Below are 13,926 nucleotides of genomic sequence, written 5' to 3' on the forward strand. Positions count from 1 at the left end.
CTACGCCCATCTGTCTTATAATTACTTTGAATTCTTTGAACACCCCACGTCCCTATATAGGTTTTATGAGTACTCTACGTGGGTTCATGATCCTCAGGTTATATCCTTCAAATCCCAAGTACTACAATCTTTTATGAGCTCTTATGTATGTAAATACATCTTTGGTGTTAACACTCTTTATCTTTAGTTTCATAATGTTCCAGACATGATCTAATTAGATTTTGAGATATTATTATCCAAGACCTTTATACCTTGCAGTTTGGCGTCCCAAACTACATGGTCTGGTACCTTAGATGTGTGGTTGCGCAACCTTATTTCTCTCTCTGTACTGGTTTCTCTTATGAACTCAGATTTGTACGATTCTGAGCACCTTTCATTACTTTCCGAGGTTCCTTATTATTTGGAACTTATTTGTCTATCTCTAATAGACATTGTAGCAACTTGATTGTGTCTCTTAGACATCTAATTCGTGGTGCTTAAGCTGGTATGACATAGTCATTTTTTTTTCCGGGTCAGTGTGTCTGGCATATATTTCTGCTAGCTTTTATATCTTTTGATCATATTCTTTTAGAACGTCTAGATCATAATCTTTGGTCTGAGGATCTTGCCAAGATAATTATGGTTGATACCATTATATTTCTCTTTTACTCTTTACTCTTTATCAGCCTGATAACTTTCTCCTTTCAAAGTTGGATAATCAGATTACTATCTTTTGTAATCTGTGTTCTTGGCCACTTGATTAAATCATCCATGTTTGGCACAAGATACATTATAGTTTCGTGGAGGAAGTCTTATTTATCTAATATATATTCCCAATCCTCATCTGAGGTTCCATCTTAAATGACACACATATATGTGGTGGAATATTCGTATTTTCTTAAGATGGTTTGTGTATATGTCTGGTTTATGACCCTTAATCATTCAGATGTGGGAATGTCTATGCTTACATGTATGGCCTGATGTAAATCAATATTTATATACATAATGTCCTTAAGCTTTAGGCTGGACGTGGATGATGTACTATTAGTGAGGGCTTTAAAGCTTTCCCGCCGTGTATATTATGGTTGTAAACCATGGAATCCGAATTTATGATTTGATCATGGACTGTGAGTTTTAGTCCTCTCTCCCCCTCATGAACATACTCATAATTTCGTAGTGCTTAGGACAGTGGAGCCTTAATTATTTTAGTGATTTTCCCTTTTGTGTACTTATAACATATTGTGAGATTTTATGGGATCACTTTTGTGCCTTAATTAATTTTTCATCATGTTTTAGATCAAGATGGCTAATCTGTTCATGCCATAAGTGTTTATTTCGTGGTGAACCATACTGGTTACCATGGCTTTATGCCTCTTTCATACTGATCCTTAGCATAGAATAAATCAGTAGAAAATATGGGTATAGGCATTCATAATGTTTTTAGGCGATTTTTCAAAAATCTGAAAGGAATCGTATTTTCTTTGCTCACTGGTTCAATGTAGAATGTTATAAATCTTTATAACTCAATGGGTCTGAATAATGTCGTGTCTTTTGCCATTGTCAGTACCAATTAATTGATTTCAAGTGATTGTAGGAAGGTAAAGTTAAACCTATACAATCAAGATGAAGTTAAATCTATGCGAGAAATCAATCTATCAGTGAACTGACTCATTAGTCTACACCCAACAATTGATTTTATGTGATTGTAGGAAGGTAAAGTTAAACCTATACAATCAAGGTAAAGTTAAACCATGCATGAAATCAACTATCAGTGGACTGATTATCCTTTTATTAAGGTTTTATTTGTTATTTAATCAAGAATCATCAAGCAAGATAATATATAAAAACAAAATCGTTTTTATTATTTCAATAACATAAATGAATAACAAATAAATCAAATCAGATATGAAAACATAAAATCAGAATCACGGAAAATTATTCAATGTATAATCCGACCTCATGGTCCATGAGTGTCCACTCGGAATCCTCCTCAGATCTCTTCTTATCAAATGTGGCTTTATTAGCTTCTGGGATTTTCATCTCACTGTCTAGTACTTCATAATATATCTCCATGATGTCATTAAACCGTCTGATGTTATCCATTCTTTTCTGCTTCTTTTGCTCAATGTCTAATAAATATAAGAACATGTCATAATAGGTGGTGAAACCTTTGGCCTGATGTGATAACAACACTTCCTCTGAATGGAATGTGTCACGAGTTTTGTTTAACAAATCCTCGTTTGTTACCAATTCACCACATAGTCTAAGACTATAGGTGATTCTCATAAGATCAGAGTGATAATTGTCCACGGATTCATAATCCTGGAACCTTAGAGCTTCCCATTTTTTCTTGGATTCGTGTAACAATGGCTCACAGAATCTAGAATTCAAAAATGACCAGAGATTATGAGGATCATTAACATATCCAAACTCGTCTCTTAGGTCCTCACAGAGATGGTGTCGCAAAATCATTATGGCTCTGTGTCTTTCATACGCAAGGGTGTCATTGCCATACTTGATGCACTTCCCAAGTCCTCTAGACTTCAAGACTACTGAATTGTTTATAGCCCAATCAAGATAATTATCTCCAGAGATATCAAGGGCTTTGTAATCTGAGGGTATGTAACTCGACATCTGAAATCATTATTCAAAACAGGTCTTAATCAAGTAATTTTTTTGAAAATTTTCATGCTTCATATCAATTCCACACACGGACCAAAAGAAAATTTTTTTCTAAATGATGCATTTTCTTAAAACCATATGGTTTAAGGTGTGGATCAATGTATTTTTCAGATTTAAGGTCCTCTTATTTCAAACACAAGGTTTCAAGGCCTTTAGGGATTCTATCTTAGATGATCAGGAAAATGTTCTATATTTTCTTCATCCCATTGGATCGGATTATTTAGTATAATGTTTTTTTTTTCATTTCAGTTCAGATTGCTTGAAAACTATGAATGATCTATATCCCTAACAGTCGAGATTTCATGTTCAGTATGCAATATTAGTATGCAAACAATATGCAATCAAGCAAACCAATTCAATCATGAAATCAGGTTAGGGTTTTCAAAAAATATACCATATATTTATTATTATTTTTTTCGAAAAATAATCAAATCAGAAATTATTGTGACTTAAAAAAAAAAAAATCAGGAAGATTTGATTTATTCAAGCAATATATACTTTTCGATTTAAAAATAAATATATTTTCTCAGATATATCTCTGATATTTTGATTTTAAATATTAAAAAAATATTTTTTTTCTATCCTAATCAAGATCTAGTCGTTATCAATTATCAGGAAAACAAATTTCTCAGACAAGAACAGGAGGTAAAACCTCGGATTAATTTATGAAACCATGATCAGATTTTCAAAAAAAATTATGTAACATGCAGTCCTTAACAGTTCTAGTTGATTCAGATCAGATAAGAACATTAAACAGGACAATAATGATAAGTTTAAGCAAGTAACAGTCGGTTTCATTCAACATATAGCAGTCAGATTTTTTTAAAAAAAATTGGTTAACTTTCAATCCTAAACAGTTCTAATGTGAAACTATCATCAAGAAAAGTTTTAAACAATTTTAAAATCAGTTTCAGATTAAGAACAGGTTCAAAACAAGTTCAGGTTCGAGATTTTAAAGAGCTTATGGTTTCTGGTTTTATTTTATTTGCAGAGACATGTTGCTAAATATAGCTACATGGCTGCGGATGAGGGTATTTAATACTTTATGGGTTTTAGATGAGTTTTCGATGATACCTGAAAACTTTTGATGGGTTGATCGGTCTATCAGTTAGAGATCTTCCTGGTTAGTTGATGGATTGCTCGGAATTATTGTTTTTGTTGCTGCTTGTTGGAATAGGAGACAGATATATGGTTGAGAGAGATTTTGGTTTCTGAAACAAATTTTCCGCCTGTATTGTAGCTGAGCGTGGGGGCGCGTCCAAACTCCGATTGATGCGGGGTTAGCGGCGTTGGCTTCGTCTCGTCAAGAGCTTTAATTTGGTATTTGGCTCGTCGTCTGGATCCACCAGAGTTGAGGGATAGAGCTGTTTGAAGTTTGTCGGGAATTAGGGTTTTTACTGCTCGGATTTATTTCTGGTTTTTAGGGTTAGGGTTTATGAGAGAAACGTCGTGCTGATAACGTGTTGTAAATGAAGTGTCGGGGAAATACTTCTGTTATCATTACTGTCGACCAGAAGGTCCATATATATACAAGGTATTAGACCGTCATAAGGTCATGTTTATCCTAACAAGATAAGGATAAGGATAAACACTATGTTACAGATATACATGGAATATATACTAGATAAACACATAGTCTCTGGTTGTCTTTATCATGTCCCGGATTGGGCCTGCAGTATGGGCTGGTCCATGGTCGATCATCACTTGGTTTATAACAATGACAAGCTAACTCGATTTCTCTTGAAATTTTTAACCCATCATATTTAGAAATATTTTTTTTATTTAAGTTGATTTACATGCGTTTACGATTTTCAAGAATAAAAATCTAAATCTTCAACATTTTAGAGTGCACGTTTTAATTGTTAAGTGTGGATATTAATGTAGTAATTAGAAAGTTTAGAGTGTGAATATTTCTATGTTATTATTAATGAACAATGGGGGTTCCTTATATAAAGATTACAAGATAAAGATAAATGGAAAGAGTACATATCCTAATCCAACGGAAAATAGGAAAACTACTAAAACATAGAAAAGAAAAACATCCTAAGTTCTAAGTTGGCTAGGTCATTGGCCGACTCTCTCTCCTCCTTGCGGCCGCGGCTGGGCTTGATGTGGCCGACGGGCTTTCTCCTCTTGTCTTGGTTAATGGCAATCCACTCCATGATTTATAACACTCTCCCTTGGATGCCATAACCATACAGGATCTGTAGTACGCTTCATGTCGCCTCATTAAAACCTTATCAGGAAAACCCAGTGGGACAAAACCATGATGAAGGAAAAAGAGTACAACACGTACTACTCCCCCTGATGTGAACCTCAGTGTAGGTTCTACATTCTACACATCTTGTGCGTGATATTTCTTGTATGTATAGGATGGGAAGTAATCGGCCAATTTCATTACTAAGCCGTAACTAGACCACTTCGACCTCTTAGGTCGTTTCTCATGTCTTTTGACATCGAGTGTCCTGGTAAAGTATATATGCTAAGCAATGTGAATCACATTGTCCTCGGAGATCACTATTGGGTCTTTGCAAATCGTGTTTGCATATATCCATAATCAAGACGTGATCGTCTACTCTTAACTCTTTACTATGGTCGGACAAAATAAGTACTTATGGACAATGTACTAGACATAATTATCGTGAACCTATGTCTCGATCTGGCCGATCCATGTCTGGGTCATAGACCTCGTCTATACATGTCCACTACTTGTCTCATGAGTGTTCAAGATCAATGATCATTGATATGAGTTTATAATCTCTTATTATGGCTCTGCGGCCAAAAATACTCTCATGTGTCTCACATGTGGACATTGATATTTCTTGCTTTAGGCAGTACTATATCTATCTCGGACATTGTAGTCCTTTATCCATCTCTTGATGGTGTCTCATGACCTCTGTTGCTGTGGATTATATCACACACTTAAATATATATTATTAGGTCATAGATCTCGGCTCTCACAAGCTTATGGACTACAATACATTTGTATCCTATTGATCTTTTGTCTCTACTAGCCCGTGATCAAGAAGAAGGGCTAGACACCTTTTATTCTTAAAAACCGGACGCTTCTAGTAGAAGAGCCAGACGTTCTTTGCTGAAGAGCCGGACGCCCTTAGACGGACAGAGTCGGACATCTTTAGTTTGAAGGGTCGGGGCCGGACGCTTTTGGTCGGACACCCACATAGAGTTATTCTATGCCTACTAACCTCTTTTAGGTTTAGTATAATCACAAGGAATTTCAAATATATGGACTGTATTGGATTGTCTTTTATACAACTCCAAGATCAATGATCATGCGTGATCAATTTCTTTTACATACTATATGCAGCTGCTTTATGTTTCAGTCCATGAATCAACTTAGGAACGAAACTGTTCTTTCATCTTATCCAGTGATCCATATGCAGCTTACTACATCATTGTATCTAATTTCTTTCTTATGACCAGACCATTGTCAATTTCGAAAATCTGTAGCAGCATCCACCACATAGGAGTTTATCTCCTTATAATATGTTCCTTTGATCTCTGTGAGTACCTTGTGTAAGAAGCTATGATCTAATGTTGTTATTAGGAAACATGAACACTCTAGACCTCTTGATCATGTGCCTTTTCTCACGGTTTCTTTATCTCACAAGATCCATCTATTTCACTGGTTTATCAGATGGCGTTTCTGTATATGTATATGGCCAATACGCCCATCTCTCTTTTAGATACTTTGAACCTCCACGTTTTATCTTTTCTAATCTCTATGATCTTTTATGATTGTATGAGTACTCTTTCGTGGGTTCATGATCCTCGTTCATCTCTTTATGTTCAAGTGCTATAACTTTATGTATCTTTATACAAATGTGTGTGTGTGTCGACACTTTCATGTGGTTCCATTATGTTCCAGACATGATTTATAGAATTGAGATCTTATTATCTAGGACCTTTATTACCTAGTAGCTTGGCGTCCCAAGACTACATGGTTTGGTACCTTAGATGTGTAGCTGCGCAGCCTTTTCTCAATGTCTGGTATGGTTTCTCTTATAATCTCGGATCTGTATTCTATGCACCATTCTTTTCTATCCGAGATTCCTTTATCATATGGAACACTTGGTCTATCTTGTATAGACTCTATAGCAACTTGATTATGTCTCTTCTAGGACATTCATTTGGTGCTAAGCTGGTTAGTCATTTCTCGGGTCAGTGTCTCGTATTTCGATTAGCTTCTCAATTAGCTAGCTTTATATAATCTTTCTTTGGACGTCTTAAATTATAATCTCTAGTCCGAGGATCTTTGCCAAGACAATGATGGTTAAAACCATTCTTATCATTCTTTTACTTTTTTAATCTTTCTTTGTCCAGCTTATAATCTTTCTCCTTTAATATTGAATATCCGGATTCATTTGTTTCATGCAATCCATACATGGCCACGATTTTAATCACCCATGTTTTGGCTCACGGTCCTTTGAATTCGTGGAGAAGATCTTATTCTTATATATTCCCAATCCTCTTCTGAGGTTCCATCTTAGACGGCACATATATGTATGTGGTGGTTTATTCAAAATCTCTTAAGATGGTGTATGTCTGGTTTATGACTCGTATTCAATCTGAGATGGGAATATATTTATGCTCACTTATATGGCCTGATGCATATGATCATATTATCATTCTATACATGTAAAACATAATGTCTCCAAGCTTATAGACTTTATAGTCTTATCCTTATAGATAATATCTTACATGGCCGAACCTTTTATAGGAAATGGATTGTGTGCGGCCAAGCCTGCACTATGCGGCCAAGTCACGGCCAAGTCACGGCCGAGCCGTTTATTCTCATGGTCTCTTCAGCCGGGTAATGGCCTCTTTGGTTTGGCCGTTTGTATCATGGCCTCTACGGCCGAGGAATGGTCCTTTATGGCCGAGTAATGGCCGAGCCATATAACATGGTCTTAGACCATAGTGGTACACGAACTTGTAGTATTGATCATGGGTATATCCTCTCTCCCCCTCATGACCATACTATAAGGTCGTGGTGCTTGGGATAATTAAGCCTAATGAGTTTTCCTTTGTGTATATGTTTCACAACGTAAAATCTTTTACGGGATAACTCTGTGCCTTTTCAATATTTGCATCAAGTTTAGACTTTAGGATGGCTAATCCTATTATGCCATATAGTGTAAAATTTCGTGGTGTTATCTCAATATGGTTACCACATCTCTTGCCTCTTTATCATACTGATCTGTAACATAGTTTTGATCAGTGGTGATCATAGGTATAATCTCGACCACTTTCTTTCAAGGTCTTAGGCGTTTTTCTTCTTAAAATCTAAAGAAACTTGTTTCTTTCCTTACCCATTGTTTCTACTTGGAAACCATACATTATAACTTCAATGGGTCACATGTTCTTTTGGATGTGTATAATGCCTTTTAAGGCAATGCCTTAGCCATAGTTTCTTTACTATGCTTACTATACCCCTTTCACGATTTCTTACTTGATATTGTGCCCTTTAGACAAAAATAGAATCATTCATATGTTCAAGTAAGATCAGGCAAGATAATGAATTCAAAATCAATTACATTGTATATACAAAATCGTGAATGACAATTAAGTTAAAGCAAATCACAAATCAAGAACTTTAAAATAAAATGTCGAGATCCCTCTTAGTCAATAGACATGTCGGCCACTCCTTGAGTTATATTGGACACGGCTCCCTTGGATTCATCCTGATCAATATCAGTCTTATTTGTATCAGGATATCTCATCTCACTGCTCCTTTTTAGTACCTTGTTTTTCTCAATCACTGTTAGGCAAGAGATCAGGTCATTGTAAGTGGTAGAACCTCTTTCTATGTAGATATGTTTTGACAACAAATCTTCTGGATGGAATGTGGAGTATGTCTTGAATAGACAATCATTATCTGTTACCTCTTCTCCACATAATCTCAGTTGGTACACGACCCTGGACATGGCAAAGTGAAACTCGGACACTGTCTCAAAGTCTTGGAATCTGAGACTCATCCATTCATGTTTTACCTTTGGTAATAATACCATAGTGTATCTGGACTTTAATTATGTCCAAAAGTCACGAGGATTCTCAATATGTAGATACTGATTTCTCAGTTCCACAGTGAGATGATGGCGTATTATTGTAATGGCTCTTAACTTTTCACTTCTAGTTGCATAATCACCCTGAATGATACTCCTTCCGAGTCCTCTTGATTTCAGGGTTACTGAAGTGTTCATTGCCCATTCTAGATAATTATCTTCAGACAGATTTAGAATAGCATAATCCATGGATTCAAATCTCGGCATCTGAAATCATATTATCAATCAATTCATTGATTTAAAATTCTTGCAACCAATTTAAATAATCAGTGCACATGATTTCATAAGTCTCTCTATAATACTTGGACCACATGGTCATGTATTGTGATGCTTAGACCTCACGGCCATCTTGGTGTGATACATCAATCCTAAAGATTGGTTCATGATGCAATTCGGTTTATATAACCATCCGGATACTAGGCTACACGGCCACTTGAATATGCACTAAGCCACACGACTTTTAATCAATCAAGGGCAAACGGCCGCAAGTATGAACAATGTATTAGGCCACACAGCCATATACAAAACGGGATCTAAATGCATTCAATCCTATTTCTTAGTTGCATATCTATTAGGTTTTAAAATTAAATAATCTAGTAACCTAACTCTCATTCAATATGTAAATTCTTTAAATCAATCTTTCAAGGTTTAAGTAATGAGAGATTTAAGGTTTCAAGGCCTTTAGGAATTTTAAAATTCGAGATTAGGGTTTTAGTTTAAACAAGATTGAGATTCAAGTTTTAAAACAATCCTAATCATAGCTCTAGGCGATCAATCAAACACTCAAGTTTCAAATCAAGATTAAAACCAATTTTCCAAAATTAGGGTTTTAGGGGATTTCGAAAACTTTGATCTTTGATCAAAGGGATTTGATTTGAGATTCAAAAACCTTTAAGGTTCTGATTTTAATTGATCAATGGATCAATCTCGTTTTTAGGTTTTAGATCGAACTTATAAAGCTTCGATTTACTCATAGGGGATTGATCTATTTAAACTATGGCTTTTAGTTTTAGAGATTATATTTTAAGGTTTCAATCTTTACAAAACAACCAAGTTCGATTCTTGTTTTCAGATTTCGAATTACCTTTATTATGTAGGGTTGAACCGGACCACCAAAGTCAGATGAACCTCTAGTTGCACACGGACGCGAGCTGGCTCCTTATCGTGTCGCAAGCTGGGACGGGACGCGAGCTGTCTGGAACAGTCTTGCGTCTGGTCACAGATGTGTGCTGAGGTAGTCGGACGCGATCGGGACGCGTCTTCTTCTTATCTAGTTCGCGAGCTGCTGCCTTTGCAAGCGGCTGATCTGAATTGCGAGCTGGCTGTGATGCGAACGTGGGCTGGCTCTGTTGTGGACAGGAAGCTGTGAATGTCTAGGATCAGGAACGCTTAAGGGCTTTAGCTGATCGGGTGTTTGCAAGCCGGAACGGAAGCAAGAACAAGTTATGGTTCTTCGGGATTAGATCTTTGCACCAACTCCTCTTAGCTCATGAAATAAAAACAAGTAGTATTAGATTACATGAACACCATAATCTGAACAATATATCATCAAACAAATAAGATATGATAAACTTATCTTTCATAAGATTTGAATTTGGCTAGAAAATCTTGTTGGTTCGGATTAGGGTTTCAAAAAACTAAGACGGCGCCGCGTGTTGTTCCTGCGAGTGAGAGCGCGTCTGAGATCGGAACAACGAACGGTTTGCGCTGATGGATCCGTCTCGTCAAGAGCTTCAAGATGATATGTGGATTGTCGTTTGGTTCCTCAGGGTTGGAGAGATCGATCGATTTTAAATTGCGCCAGATTTAGGGTTTATGTGTGACGGATTTTAGGTTAGGGTTAGGGGTTTTTCTTTCTCAGGGTTTTTGGGAGTCTATCGTGCTGATAACGTGTTATAACTAGTGAGTTTAGAGTCTGAATATTTCTGTGTTATTATTAATGAACAATGGGAGTTCCTTATATAAGGATTACAAGATAAAAATAAATGGAAAGAATACATATTCTAATCCAACAGGAAATATGAAAACTAATAAAACATAGAAAAGGAAAACATCATAAGTTCTAAGTTGGCTAGGTCATGAGCCGATTCTCTCTCCTCCTTTCGGCCGCGGCTGGACTTGATGTGGCCGACAGGCTTTCTCCTCTTGTCTTGATTAATGACAATCCACTCGATGATTTATAACAATTAACTCATTGTCGAAATTTTTGGGTATCAATTCTTTGTTTATCTATAGTCATACTTATTATCGATTGTTTCAGAATTGTCCATATAAAATTATGACATAAACAGCGATCATACTAATACAGAATAATTAGTATATATAATCTTCTGCTACTAAAGACTATGTTACATGTATATCATAGTGATTACTGGTTCATGATTATTTTATGAAAAAGTTGATAAATAAGCAGCTCGAGTATTTTAGAACAAGATTGTCACTCTTCCATTATTTTTGACCTCTGACTCTACTTATTTAATCAACAGCATATTTTCCGTATTTAATAATTAAACAAACGAAAAGAAAAGAACAAAACGAAAGGGTGGACCACATGCGTGTCAAGAAAGGCCGGTCGTTACCGTTAATCTGTGTCGCGCTCTAATTGGGCCACGTTAACGGCGTACCCGGAACACGTGTATAGATCCTGAAAATGAAAAAAGAAGAACGGACGGCAGAGATTGTATCTAGGTACCAGGAAATGGAACGTCACACCAAACGGTACGTGTCGGATGCTGCCCGTCGATGGGGGCAACTCATTAAGCTTTCATTCACGCCCCCTGCCCGTAAATTACGTGTTACCCTTCCATGCGGAGGAAAAAAAAAAAAAAAAAAACTTTTCTTTTCCCTTTTCCTTTTTAAATCAAACCTTTCCTTTTTAAAATCCCCATTGCATTTCTTAACGCTCAATATCTCTCTCTATTTCTCTCTTCGTCTCAGTGATTGTATCTGAGAATTGTTTTGTTTATTTTGATCTATAATTGAAGTTGTTATTGTGGTGTTGCTGAGATCAAATGGCTGGGATTTGCTGCGGTGTTGTTGGGGAGAGCGAACCGGCGGTTACGGTCGATTCGTCTACTCGAGCTTCTCTTAGACGGAGGTTAGATCTACTCCCTTCGATCAAAATAGTTGCTCCTCCGCTTGAGAGCTCACGTAAGCGGCAGAAACGTGAGACACCGTCGGGAAATCAAGATCTGGAATCGAATGTACGTAGCGAGAGGAACGTGGAGAAGAAGGCGCGATCATCACCGGTTAAGAATTCAAATTTGATTCCGAGCTCCGCGACGGAAGCAGAGAGCTGTTTCGTCTCCGATGCGCCTAAGATCGGAACGACGTCGGTTTGCGGCAGGAGAAGAGACATGGAAGACGCCGTCTCGGTTCACCACTCGCTGATCCACAAAAACTCCGAGAATCTCCACTTCTACGGCGTTTTCGACGGCCACGGCTGCTCTCACGTCGCGGAGAAGTGCAGGGAGCGTTTGCATGAGATTGTCAAGCGGGACGTCGAAGCTATGGCCGCCGGAGGAGAGGACGAGTGGAAGGAGACGATGGCGAAGAGCTTCCAGAAGATGGATCGAGAAGTTTGCCAGCGAGACTCTAACAACGGTGCGGCGAGTCGGAGCGTGAAGAGCTCGTGCAGATGCGAATTGCAGTCTCCTCAGTGCGACGCCGTCGGATCCACCGCCGTCGTGTCCGTAGTCACGCCGGAGAAGATCGTCGTCTCTAACTGCGGAGACTCTCGCGCCGTGCTTTGCCGTAACGGAGTGGCCATCCCTCTCTCTTCGGATCATAAGGTAGTTATAACAACTTCATATATAATCCGTTTCCGTTACCGTTACTGTTACCGTGATCTCTAACAGTTTGTTATTTTGATGTAACAGCCGGATCGACCCGATGAATTGATTCGGATCCAACAAGCGGGCGGGCGGGTTATCTACTGGGACGGCGCCAGGGTTCTAGGAGTTCTCGCTATGTCGAGAGCTATTGGTGATAACTACTTAAAACCGTATGTGATTCCGGATCCGGAGGTAGCCGTAACGGATCGAACCGACGACGACGAGTGCTTGATCTTAGCGAGTGATGGACTCTGGGACGTTGTGACGAACGAGACTGCGTGCGGCGTTGCTCGCATGTGCCTTCAAGGTGCTGCTGCGGCGGATGGAGGAGACTCTGATACGGCGCACAACGCGTGTTCGGACGCTGCGTTGCTGTTGACGAAGCTGGCTCTGGCGAGACAGAGCTCCGATAACGTTAGTGTCGTGGTGGTTGACTTGAGGAAAAGGAGGAGTAATAATCAAGTGTCTTGATTTAGTGATTTAATTAGTAGTAGTATTAGATTAGATAAATTGTTACATACCTAATTGTAATTTTTGTTGATTTTTATTATTTTTCTGTTTTAGTTTTATCTTGTTTAAGGTTTTTTAAAACAGCTCTTTATTCAAGCTCGGGAAGAAAAGGAGCTGATTTAAAAGTTGCGTATTTTCTTTTATTTTAGGCATTATTATCATATACGTGTATTTCTCTTTTTCTAATCAATTAGAGATGTAAACAAGTATTACGTTAATTCGGAGGAAGATAAAACACAAACATGTCTCTGGCTAAGCCACAATTGCGTTCTTGGACACATACAAATGGATGACAAAGTAAAGTTATAACGGATAATCTGATCGCAACGTTCTTTTACTGCATGGTTAATGCTAGCCGGTTCGATGTGGTTTAGTATGGTTACAGATTCATAGTGTCGATTTAAATGTAAACCGCTTTGGTACGAAATTTTAAGCATCAAAGTTATTTATTGGTATGGGAAAACTAACGTGGCGTGGCGTGGCGTATCGTAGCGTTTGTCGTTTTAGTGCATTCGAATTCTGTTATTCACTTATTGTAATAATATTCATGGATACTAAATTCATAAAGCAAGAAATCAATTGTGTAAATGGAACGTTTCAAGAATCGCTTACTAATGTTGTGCTTCTCGAGTTTTAACCATTTTAGCGATGACTTTTAAAAACTCTAGTTCTGGGGGAGATTCACTGGAATCTAAATAAAAGTAATGATTTAATACATAAACTTAGTTTAATATAATGTAAGATAATTAAGAGAATGGTCTGGGCAACATTGTCGAATGCTTAATGTCAGTTAATGTCGGAATCAATCATTAATTAAACAGATTTGGTTTAATTGA

At 37.5% G+C, this 13,926-nt stretch overlaps 2 protein-coding genes across 2 annotated transcripts; one reads left to right on the plus strand and one right to left on the minus strand.

The window, feature by feature from the left end:
* Positions 1 to 1,914: 1,914 nt before the first annotated feature.
* Positions 1,915 to 2,613, minus strand: LOC125587346. The gene has a single exon (XM_048757607.1). The coding sequence runs from the start codon at positions 2,611 to 2,613 to the stop codon at positions 1,915 to 1,917; it is 699 nt and encodes a 232-aa protein (XP_048613564.1).
* An 8,081-nt stretch (positions 2,614 to 10,694) lies between these two features.
* LOC106452531 (protein phosphatase 2C 37) lies at positions 10,695 to 13,308 on the plus strand. The gene is made up of 2 exons (XM_013894681.2): positions 10,695 to 12,538; positions 12,626 to 13,308. Exons 1-2 carry the CDS (start codon positions 11,759 to 11,761, stop codon positions 13,049 to 13,051), a joined length of 1,206 nt encoding a protein of 401 aa, XP_013750135.1. The 5' UTR covers positions 10,695 to 11,758; the 3' UTR covers positions 13,052 to 13,308.
* The last annotated feature ends 618 nt before the right edge of the window (positions 13,309 to 13,926 follow it).

Source organism: Brassica napus, chromosome C5 (assembly GCF_020379485.1).
Source record: "Brassica napus cultivar Da-Ae chromosome C5, Da-Ae, whole genome shotgun sequence".
Classification (NCBI taxonomy): Eukaryota; Viridiplantae; Streptophyta; class Magnoliopsida; order Brassicales; family Brassicaceae; genus Brassica; species Brassica napus.